Source organism: Oncorhynchus clarkii, chromosome 32 (assembly GCF_045791955.1).
Source record: "Oncorhynchus clarkii lewisi isolate Uvic-CL-2024 chromosome 32, UVic_Ocla_1.0, whole genome shotgun sequence".
Lineage (NCBI taxonomy): Eukaryota > Metazoa > Chordata > Actinopteri > Salmoniformes > Salmonidae > Oncorhynchus > Oncorhynchus clarkii.
This window is the reverse complement of record NC_092178.1, coordinates 9,996,355-10,008,743: the sequence shown is the minus strand read 5'-3', so window position 1 is coordinate 10,008,743 and position 12,389 is coordinate 9,996,355. Positions and strand designations below refer to the sequence as shown.

General features: G+C 42.8%; 1 protein-coding gene across 1 annotated transcript in view; it reads left to right on the top strand.

Annotated features, from left to right (window-relative positions):
- The window catches only part of LOC139391988 (sorting nexin-13-like), a 51,636-nt gene that overhangs the window by 16,099 nt on the left and 23,148 nt on the right, over window positions 1-12,389 (top strand). Inside the window, exons 2-7 of the mRNA XM_071139601.1 lie at window positions 1,943-2,055; window positions 2,508-2,610; window positions 2,995-3,084; window positions 8,341-8,462; window positions 11,309-11,421; window positions 11,569-11,673. Coding sequence (XP_070995702.1) covers window positions 1,943-2,055; window positions 2,508-2,610; window positions 2,995-3,084; window positions 8,341-8,462; window positions 11,309-11,421; window positions 11,569-11,673 — 646 coding nt within the window. The remainder of the gene's footprint in view (window positions 1-1,942; window positions 2,056-2,507; window positions 2,611-2,994; window positions 3,085-8,340; window positions 8,463-11,308; window positions 11,422-11,568; window positions 11,674-12,389) is intronic.

Genomic DNA, 12,389 nt, shown 5'->3' with positions numbered 1-12,389 from the left:
TATTTCACTGGTCATCCCCAAAGCCAACACCTCCTTTGGCTGCCATTCCTTCCAGTTCTCTGCTGCCAATGACTGGAACCAATTGCAAAAACCACTGAAGCTGGAGACTTATATCTCCCTCACTAACTTTAAGCATCAGCTTTCAGAGCAGCTAACCGATCACTGTACCTGTACATAGCCCATCTGTAAATAGCCCACCCAACTACGTCATCCCCATATTGTCTTTTTCTTTGCTCTTTTGCACCCCAGTGTCTCTACTTGCACATCATCTGCACATCTATCACTCCAGTGTTTAATGCTAAATTGTAATTATTTTGCCACTATGGTCTATTTATTGCCTTACCTCCCTAATCTCACTACATTTGCACACAGTATATTTAGACTTATCTACTGTGTTATTGACTGTACGTTTGTTTATCCCATGTGTAACTCTGTTTTTGTCACACTGTTTTGCTTTATCTTGGCCAGGTCGCAGTTGTAAATGAGAACTTGTTCTCAACTGGCCTACCTGGTTAAATTAAGGTGAAACAAAACACACACACACACACCTGTCTCACCCGTATTTAAAAAAAAATATATATATATATATATTTAACTAGGCAAGTCAGTTAAGAACAAATTCTTATTTTCAATGACAGCCTAGGAACAGTGGGTTAACTGCCTTGCTCAGGGGCAGAACAACATATTGTTTTACCTTGTCAGTGCTGGGATTAGATCTAGCAACCTTTCAGTTACTAGTCCAGCGCTCTAACCACTAGGCTACCTGCTGCCCCCGTATCACCTCATCACCTCATCTAGCACTCCTGGAACGTTTACCTCTCACAGAAAACTATCAGAATAATGTCAACTAAAAAATGAATGTAAACTAAACAAATTTAGAGCCTCTGGAAGACAATCCTCATGCAGAATAGATTTGGGACCAGCTTTAGCTGTTAGCCTGGCTGTCTTTCACGTAGCCTGAATGATCCCTCAGATGTAGGCTAATCACCCGAGGTAATGAATTAACTCACTGTAGGCTGTTAGCCTGGCTGTCTTTCACGTAGCCTGAAGAATCTCTCAGATGTAGGCTAATCACCCGAGGTAATGAATTAACTCATTGTAGGTTGTTAGCATGTATGATATGTGCCAGTATTGGCTGGAGACTGGGTTACGTAGACTGTCTGCTAGCATTAGCTTGCTAGTGTTAGCCTGTACTGTAGGCTGTGTGAGACAAGGTCGGAATGCAGGGAGAACGCCAGGATAGCATTAGCAGTTTGTTAGCTTGAGACTGGGTCACAGGTTGCAATGCTAGACATAGCATTAGCAGTTAGCTTGTTAGCGTGAGCCTGGGTTAGGATGCAGTGAGAGAGCTAACGCCTTTAGCGGTGAGGTCAGCAGTTAGAATTTCTTTGTTTCCTGCTCTGACAATACCAGGAAACCTGAAGATGAGGAACTCTCTATCTCTCTCCCCTCTCCCCCCTCTCTCTCTCTCCCTTCTCCCCCCTCTCTCTCCTCTCCCCCCCTCTTTCTCTCTCTATCACATTCCATCTGACTTTCTTTAGTGTTATGTAGCTAAAATGTGATATTGTTGCTGATTTGTTACTATACGTGAACCCACTCACACGCTCTCCTGTGCTCACTCACTCGCTCTCTCGCTCTCTCTCTCTCTCTCTCTCTCTCTCTCTCTCTCTCTCTCTCTCTCTCTCTCTCTCTCTCTCTCTCTCTCTCTCTCTCTCTCTCTCTCTCTCTCTCTCTCTCTCTCTCTCTCTCTCTCTCTCTCTCTCTCTCTCTCTCTCTCTCTCTCTCTCTCTCTCTCTCTCTCTCTCTCTCTCTCTCTCTCTCTCTCTCGCACACGCTCTCATTTCAAAGGGCTGCATTGTCATGGGAAACACGTTTACATTGCCAAAGCAAGTGAAATAGCTAATAAACAAAAGTGAATTAGTTTCTTTGTGTCTCTCTGTAGGCCAGTCTGTCTGTGTGGGGATGGGGGGGTCTAGGAGTGGTGCTGTTCCTCATCACTTTTGGACCCTTCGCTGTCTTCTACCTGGCCTTCTATATCTTCTGCTTCGTAGGAGGGTGAGTGTGTACAATGAGTTTTTCAGTTATAAAGTCATTTATAGATGTGTTCATATGAAATGGGATGTCTTTGTTGTCTTAAAATCTGGTTTACTTGTTCTCTCCCTTCTCCTTTCCTCCCTCCCTTCGCCCTCACCCTCCCTTCGCCCTCACCCTCCCTCTCCCCCTCTTCTCCTCACCTCTTCTCCTCACCTCTCCCCCTCTTCTCCTCACCTCTTCTCCTCACCTCCTCTCCTCTCCTCTCCTCTCCTCTCCTCTCCTCTCCTCTCCTCTCCTCTCCTCTCCTCTCCTCTCCTCTCCTCTCCTCACCTCACCCCCCCTTCTCTCCTCACCTCACCTCTCCTCTCTCCTCACCTCTCCTCTCCTCTCACCTCTCCTCTCTCCTCACCTCTCCTCTCCTCACCTCACCCCCCCTTCTCTCCTCTCCTCACCCCCCCTTCTCTCCTCACCAGTGGTTTTGTGGTCACTCTGTTGTTTGGGAAAACCAACTCAGAAAGACATCTAGAGAGGTGTGAACACTCCTATCTTCCGGCCACGCAAACGGGTATACTGAAGGTAGGATCCACACGCGCGCACACACACACACACACACACAAACGGGTATACTGAAGGTAGGATCCACACGCGCATACACACACACACACACACACACAAACGGGTATACTGAAGGTAGGATCCACACACACACACACACACACACACACAAACAGGTATACTGAAGGTAGGATCCACACACACACACACACACACACACACACACACACACACAAACGGGTATACTGAAGGTAGGATCCACACACACACACACACACACACACACACAAACAGGTATACTGAAGGTAGGATCCACACACACACACACACACACACACACACACACACACACAAACACACGCACGCGCGCATAACTATCCCTTCTCCCTCTCTCCCCTCACCCAGACATTGGATGAGATGAGACTGGAGCCGAAGCCTATACAGATAGACAGGAGACTGACTGGCTCCAACTACATAGACGAGCCTCTTCAACAGGTTAGTGACTCAACAGAAGGATGAAGAATGGGTGTGTGAAACCAAACCAAACAGTGAGGGAGCACAGTGATGACACGGCCTGATGAGTCACTTTCTGCTTACTAGCTTCTTCTTCTCTATCCGACCAAGTTGGATAGAGGGTTGATTTTGTGCTTACGTCTGTCATTTCCGTTCTTGTAGATTGATTGTTCTAAAAACATGATTTGGTCGTCGTTAGTAGCCTATGCGTTATGCTGATTTCGACTATTAAAGTATCTGCCCTGTCCCTGTTTCACTATCGGCTGCTGACTCTCACTCCTTCTCCCCACTGTGACATGGAGGAGGGAGAGATGCATTCTGAGAAGCACAAGCATATGACTGTTTCTGAAAATGACCTTTTTCAATGCAAAAATTAAATCAAGTGCAAAGGGGGTCAATGCAGATAGTCCGGCTAACTATTTGGTTAACTATTTAATATTGTTATGGCTTGAGGGTAGAATCTGTTCAGGGTCCTGTTGGTTCCAGACTTGGTGCAGCGGTACTTCTTGCCGTGCGGTAGCAGAGAGAACAGTCTATGACTTGGGTGGCTGGAGTCTACACTGCCTGCTATAGAGGTCCTGGATAGCAGGGAGCTCGGCCCCAGTGATGTACTGGGCCGTACACACTAGGCTGTTCTCTAGCACCTTGTGGTCGGATGCCAAGCAGTTGCCATACCAAGCGGCGATGCAGCCTGTCAAGATGCTCTCAATGGTGCAGCTGTAGAACTTTTTGAGGATCTGAGGCCTCATTCCAAATCTCTTCAGTGGTGTTGTTTTGCCCTCTTCACGATTTGGGTTGGTGTGTGTGTGGACCATGCTAAATCAATAGTAACATACAAAGGAACTTGAAGTTCTCAACCCGCTCCACCACAGTCCCATCAATGTGGATCGAGGCGTGGCTTGGCCCTCCGTTTCCTGTAGTCCACCATCAGCTTCTTTGTCTTGCTGACGTTGAGGGAAAGGTTGTTGTCTTGGCACCACACTTTTTGTAAATCTGTTCCCAAGTATTCCTATGCATAATAGTGACGTGATTGTATACAAATGATTGTTTTAGTCATATCTGTTTGGGCTTCTTGCGGTCAATTTGCAGTCTACAAATTACAAGTATGTTCCGGCCCAGAAAAAAAATTGTCTCATCATCGACGATGATCAGGCATACCACCGTCATTTCGTCAGCAAACTCAATGATGGTGTTGGGAGTCGTGCGTGGCCACGCAGTCGTGGGTGAACAAGGAATACAGGAGGGGACTAAGCACACACCCCTGAGGTGCCCCTGTGTTGAGGGTCAATGTGGCTGTGTTGTTGCCTACCCTCACCACCTGGGCGAGTCCCGTCAGGAAGTCCAGGATCCAGTTGCAGAAGGAGGTGTTTAGTACCAGGGACATGAGCTTAGTGATGGAAGGCACTATGGTGTTGAACACTGAGCTGTAGTCAATGAACAGCATTTTCACATAGGTGTTCCTCTTATCCAGGTGGGAGAGAGCAGTGTGGACTACAATAAAGATTGCGTCATCTGTGGATCTGTTGAGGCTGTATGCAAATATGAGTGGGTCCAGGGTGTCTGAGATGGTGTTATGAGCCATGACCAGCCTTTCAAAGCACTTGCTGGCTACAGATGTGAGTGCTATGGGGCGATAGTCATTTAGACAGGTTATCTTGGCGTTATTGGGCACAGGGTCTGTGGTGGTCTACTTGAAACTTAGTTATTACAGACTGGTTCAGGGAGAGGTTGAAAATGTCAGTGAATACACTTACCAGCTGATTAGTGCATGCCCTGAGTACATGTCCTGGTAATCCATCTGTCTTCGCGTCTGTTAAGCTGTTTAAATGTTTTACTCGCATCGGCTACAGAGAGTGCGATCACACAGTTGTCCAGAACAGCTGGTGCTCTCATGCTTGGTTCATTTTTGCTTGCCTCGAAGTGAGCATAGAAGGCATTAAGCTCATTTGGTAGGCTCGCGTCACTGGGCAGCTTCCAGATAGGTTTCTCTTTGTAATCCCTGATAGTTCCAAACCCTGCCATGTCCGACAATTGTCAGAGCCAGCGTAGTAGGATTCAGTCTTAGTCCTGTATTGATGCTTTGCCTGTTTGATGGCTCGTCGGAGGTCATAGTGGGATTTCTCATAAGCATCCAGATTAGTGTCCCACTCCTCTTCCTGGAGATCTACTGTCCTGTAGGTTTTCAGTCCAACCCTCTTCCTGGAGATCTACTGTCCTGTAGGTTTTCAGTCCAACCCTAATTTAGCATATCGGATTCAGCTAGTTAAGGTCTTGTTGAGTAGCTAATTAGTAAAATCAGGTGTGTTAAATTAGGGTTGGACTGAAAACCCACAGGATGGTAGTTCTCCAGCCAGAGGGTTGGGCAACCCTGCTTTAGCGTTTAGCTCAGTGCGGATGTTGCCTGTAATCCATGACCTCTGGTTGGGATATGTACGTACGGTCACTGTGGGGATGACGTCGTGGATGCACATATTAATGAAGCCGGTGACTGATGTGGTAAACTCCTCAATGTTATCAGATGAATCCCGGAACATATTCCAGTCTGTGCTAGTGGAACAGTCCTGTAGCTTAGCAACCGCTTCATCGGACCACTTCCGTATTGAGCGCATCATTGGTACTTCCTGTTTTTGCTTGTAAGCAGTAATCCGGAGGATAGAGTTATGGTCAGATTTGCCAAAGGGAATGCGAGGGAGAGCCTTGTATGGGTTTCTGTGTGTGGAGTAAAGGTGATCTATAGTTTTGTCGCCTATACTTGGTGACATGCTGGTAAAAATGAGGTAAAACGGATTTCGGTTTTCCTGCCTTAAAATCACCGGCCACGAGAAGTGTGTGGATGTGTATTTTCTTGTTTGCTTAAAGCCCTATAGATGGGTTAGATATACAGTTACATTTAGCCTGCTTTCTAAAGCCTAGTGTTTCCCTTCCCCTTTAAGGCCTCATAGATGGGTTAGATTTAGAGTTAGCTGGCGTTCTAAAGACTAGTGTTTCCCTTCCCCTTTAAGGCCTCATAGATGGGTTAGATTTAGAGTTAGCTGGCGTTCTAAAGACTAGTGTTTTCCTTCCCCTTTAAGGCCTCATAGATGGGTTAGATTTAGAGTTAGCTGGCGTTCTAAAGACTAGTGTTTTCCTTCCCCTTTAACGCACTATAGATTGGTTAGCTGACAATGTCACAAATGATGTGCCCACTTCCATGGGGCAGAAGTCAGCGTGTTGTTGTGATTCTGGATTGCCAGATTGCTAGCAAGAATGACAAGAAACAGGACATGTGGGGAATCGTGACTCATTTCAGCTCGTTTCATCCTGTTCTGGATACAATGTCTAGTTTTGAGGTGTTTCACTACTGATTTCATGTCAATGCTAACATGGCAAAATTTTGCTTTATTTCAGAGACAAAAAGTGCTAATTCAGCACATTTATTCATGTTTTCAATAAACAATGGAGACAAAATATAGCTTACATGTTGTCAAGTCTACCAACCTGACTGTTTTGCCCCATAGTTGCGCATGTGTCGGATTTGTTGATAAACAACCAACCCCGTCTATACAGCTCGTTTAGTGCCTGCATCTGTTTGTGATAATAAATAGACCGGTACACAAAAAAAAAATATATATATATATATATATATATATAAATAGCTGTAAACTCTCTTGGCAAATCGTATGGTCTGCAGCTTATCATCAGGTATTATAGCAAGTAAAAACGGGAGACTTCCTTAACATTAGAGGTCGTGCACCAGCTGCTCTTAACGAAGAAACACCCCTCCACACTTAGTCTTACCCGAGGCTGCTGTCTGGTTGAGACCATGCATGAAGAAACACCCCTCCCCACTTAGTCTTACCCGAGGCTGCCGTCTGGTTGAGACCATGCATGAAGAAACACCCCTCCACACTTAGTCTTACCCAAGGCTGCTGTCTGGTTGAGACCATGCATGAAGATACACCCCTCCCCAGTTAGTCTTACCCGAGGCTGCCGTCTGGTTGAGACCATGCATGAAGAAACACCCCTCCACACTTAGTCTTACCCAAGGCTGCTGTCTGGTTGAGACCATGCATGAAGAAACACCCCTCCCCACTTAGTCTGGTTGAGACCATGCATGAAGAAACACCCCTCCCCACTTAGTCTTACCCAAGGCTGCTGTCTGGTTGAGACCATGCATGAAGAAACACCCCTCCCCACTTAGTCTGGTTGAGACCATGCATGAAGAAACACCCCTCCCCACTTAGTCTTACCCAAGGCTGCTGTCTGGTTGAGACCATGCATGAAGAAACACCCCTCCCCACTTAGTGTGGTTGAGACCATGCATGAAGAAACGGGTATATATTATCCCATGTTCTTGTTCAGCCAAGACTACGAGAATCACAGAATATTACAGTTCTTCAGGTCCCGTTGATAGGACAGTCTTGGGAGTCTTTGAGTCCTGGCGATTAGGGCATGGTCCGGAGTGAGCAGAATGTCCAGGGCTGCCCACTCGTTGAAGTAGACATCTTCGAGGTTCGTGATCGCTGTTCTGATGTCCAGAAGCCTTTTTCGGTCATAGGAAGTGATGGCGGAGACATTTTCAAGATTTATAACTTTCAGAATACAGGTGGAGTTGGCATCATATAATGCAAAATGAATCATACCGGCTGTATTTCTGTATTTTGAAGGTTATATATATTTGAAACTTGATTGCTGACATGCCAAACATTTTGGGACTATATCAACAATGGACTAATGAAACAAATACCAAAAGATAGCGTTTGTTTTGAGTTTTCCTTTTCATAAGATGAGCATCAAAGAAACACACAAAATAGTTGAATTTATCAGGAGTCCGTAAAACAGCGTCTACAGTGAGCACCATGATTCATTGGACAGTGACCATTTTTTGTTATTTTGGTTCTGCACTCTAGCACTTTGAGTTTGGAAGGATACAATGGCAATGAAGTTATGAGCTTCTATAACTTCTAAACGGTTCATCCGATATGTATGAAAATACCCTTAAATTAAAGCTGACAGTCTGCACTTCAGCCTCATTGTCATTGTATCCTTCCAAACTCAAAGTGCTAGAGTACAGAACCAAAATAACACAAAAATGGTCACTGTCCAATGAATTATGGTGCTCACTGTATATGGATTTTTTTTTCTCGTATCGCTCAGCTCTAGTAAAATGAACATGGAGTTCTCAGCAACAATAAGGACTGGCCTGTTTCTCACTCTTTCTCTCACACACACACTCTCTCCCTCCCTCTCTCTCTCCAGGTCATCCAGTTTGCTTTGAGAGATTATATCCAGTACTGGTATTACACTCTGAGTGAGGATGATTCTTTTCTGCTGGAAATCAGACAGACGGTCCAGAATGCTCTGGTACAGTTCTCCACACGGTAATATTCTATTACAACTACATTACTGCTTTATACCTACTCTATTACTGCATTATAACTAGTCTATTACTATTCTAACTAGTCTAACTAGGCTATTACGGCTTTATGTAGTCTATTACCACTCTACTGCATTATAAGTTTACTACTCAATTATGGCTAACTACTACTATTACTGTGGCGACAGGTAGCCTAGTGGTTAGAGTGTAGGGACGGTAGGTAGCCTAGTGGTTAGAGTGTAGGGACGGCAGGTAGCCTAGTGGTTAGAGTGTAGGGGCGGCAGGTAGCCTAGTGGTTAGAGTGTAGGGACGGCAGGTAGCCTAGTGGTTAGAGCGTTGGACTAGTAACCGAAAGGTTGCAAGTTCAAATCCCCGAGCTGACAAGGTACAAATCTGTCGTTCTGCCCCTGAACAGGGAGTTAACCCACTGTTCCTAGGCCGTCATTGAAAATAAGAATTTGTTCTTAACTGACTTGCCTGGTTAAATAAAGATTAAAAAAAATAACTAGTCTATTACTGCTCTGTAACTAGTATATTACTGCTCTGTAACTAGTATATTACTGCTTTATAACTAGTCTATTACTGCTCTATAACTAGTATATTACTGCTTTATAACTAGTCTATTACTGCTCTATAACTAGTCTATTACTGCTCTATAACTAGTCTATTACTGCTCTATAACTAGTCTACTGCTCTATAACTAGTATATTACTGCTTTATAACTAGTCTATTACTGCTCTATAACTAGTCTATTACTGCTCTATAACTAGTCTATTACTGCTCTATAACTAGTCTATTACTGCTCTATAACTAGTCTATTACTGCTCTATAACTAGTCTATTACTGCTCTATAACTAGTCTATTACTGCTCTATAACTAGTCTATTACTGCTCTATAACTAGTCTATTACTACTCTATAACTAGTCTACTGCTCTATAACTAGTCTATTACTGCTTTATAACTAGTCTATTACTGCTCTATAACTAGTCTACTGCTCTATAACTAGTCTATTACTGCTCTATAACTAGTCTATTACTGCTCTATAACTAGTCTACTGCTCTATAACTAGTCTATTACTGCTCTATAACTAGTCTATTACTGCTCTTTAACTAGTCTATTACTGCTCTTTAACTAGTCTATTACTGCTCTATAACTAGTCTATTACTGCTCTATAACTAGTCTATTACTACTCTATAACTAGTCTACTGCTCTATAACTAGTCTACTGCTCTATAACTAGTCTATTACTGCTCTATAACTAGTCTATTACTGCTCTTTAACTAGTATATTACTGCTCTATAACTAGTCTATTACTGCTCTATAACTAGTCTATTACTGCTCTATAACTAGTCTATTACTGCTCTATAACTAGTCTATTACTGCTCTATAACTAGTCTATTACTGCTCTTTAACTAGTCTATTACTGCTCTATAACTAGTCTATTACTGCTCTATAACTAGTCTATTACTGCTCTATAACTAGTCTATTACTGCTCTATAACTAGTCTATTACTGCTCTTTAACTAGTCTATTACTGCTCTATAACTAGTCTATTACTGCTCTATAACTAGTCTATTACTGCTCTATAACTAGTCTATTACTGCTCTATAACTAGTCTATTACTGCTCTATAACTAGTATATTACTGCTCTATAACTAGTCTACTGCTCTATAACTAGTCTATTACTGCTCTATAACTAGTCTATTACTGCTCTATAACTAGTATATTACTGCTCTATAACTAGTCTACTGCTCTATAACTAGTCTATTACTGCTCTATAACTAGTCTATTACTGCTCTATAACTAGTCTATTACTGCTCTATAACTAGTATATTACTGCTCTATAACTAGTCTACTGCTCTATAACTAGTCTATTACTGCTCTATAACTAGTCTATTACTGCTCTATAACTAGTCTATTACTGCTCTATAACTAGTCTATTACTGCTCTTTAACTAGTCTATTACTGCTCTTTAACTAGTCTATTACTGCTCTATAACTAGTCTATTACTACTCTATAACTAGTCTACTGCTCTATAACTAGTCTACTGCTCTATAACTAGTCTATTACTGCTCTATAACTAGTCTATTACTGCTCTTTAACTAGTATATTACTGCTCTATAACTAGTCTACTGCTCTATAACTAGTCTATTACTGCTCTATAACTAGTCTATTACTGCTCTTTAACTAGTATATTACTGCTCTATAACTAGTCTATTACTGCTCTATAACTAGTCTATTACTGCTCTATAACTAGTCTATTACTGCTCTATAACTAGTCTATTACTGCTCTATAACTAGTCTATTACTGCTCTTTAACTAGTCTATTACTGCTCTATAACTAGTCTATTACTGCTCTATAACTAGTCTATTACTGCTCTATAACTAGTCTATTACTGCTCTATAACTAGTCTACTGCTCTATAACTAGTCTATTACTGCTCTATAACTAGTCTATTACTGCTCTATAACTAGTCTATTACTGCTCTATAACTAGTCTATTACTGCTCTATAACTAGTCTATTACTGCTCTATAACTAGTCTATTACTGCTCTATAACTAGTCTATTACTGCTCTATAACTAGTCTATTACTGCTCTATAACTAGTCTATTACTGCTCTATAACTAGTCTATTACTGCTCTATAACTAGTCTATTACTGCTCTATAACTAGTCTATTACTGCTCTATAACTAGTCTATTACTGCTCTATAACTAGTCTATTACTGCTCTATAACTAGTCTATTACTGCTCTATAACTAGTCTATTACTGCTCTACTGCATGAAGTAGTCTACTACTTAATTACTGCATCATAACTAGCCTATTACCACTGTGTTACCACACTGTTATACAGGTCTAAAGAGGTGGACTGGCAGCCTTATCTGACCACCAGACTGGTGGATGACTTCGCTACTCACCTTCGAGTCTTCAGAAAGGCCCAGGACAGACTGGAGGATAGTAAACAGAGTAAGGTCACACACACACTCACTCACTCACTCACTCACAATCGCTTTCTCTCTCAGACATGATGATGATTATTACGAAGATGTCGTGGATGATTGTGAATATGGTGATGTTTACGATTGTGATGATGAGGATGTGGTGTGTTTCTAGGGGACTTGTCGGAGGAGATGGTGGAGTCATTCTTTGAGGCGGAGGTGGAGATGGAGAGGAACATCTGTAGAGACGTGGTCTGCACCTCCCTGAAGGATGAAGAAGGTACACACACACACACACACCCTGAAGGATGAAGGCACACACACACACACACACACACACACACACACACACCCACCCTGAAGGATGAAGAAGGTACACACACACACCCTGAAGGATGAAGAAGGTACACACACACACACACACACACACCCTGAAGGATGAAGGTACTCACACACACACTGAAGGATGAAGAAGGTACACACACACACACACACACACACTGAAGGATGAAGAAGGTACACACACACACACACACACCCTGAAGGATGAAGAAGGTACACACACACACACATACACACCTGGAAGAACGAGGGAGGTTCACACGTTGCACCTCGACAAGGCATTTGGAACTCCTGCATGTGTTTTTAAATAGAAAGAAAAAGTTTAACACTATATATTTGCCAATAATTTAATCGGTAAACCTCATTGTCTTACGTCAGATTGCAGACGGCGTCGTGCTGTGATCTGGCTGATTAAAAAAAGTAGTTTGGCTGCAATACGCCGTCATAAATTATGAAAATGTTACCAAGGTGAGTCAGAGTTAATCTTACCAAAAGCTATAAACGGTAGCTCATTTTGACATTTTCTTTAAGTCTTAACTACCTAATTCTACATCTATCTAGGGAGTATTGTGGTTGTCGAATCAGTATTATGTGTATTCGTATTTTGAAATGTGCACCAATTGGCTAGCTAGCTATTTTTCTTGTTAGCTGAGC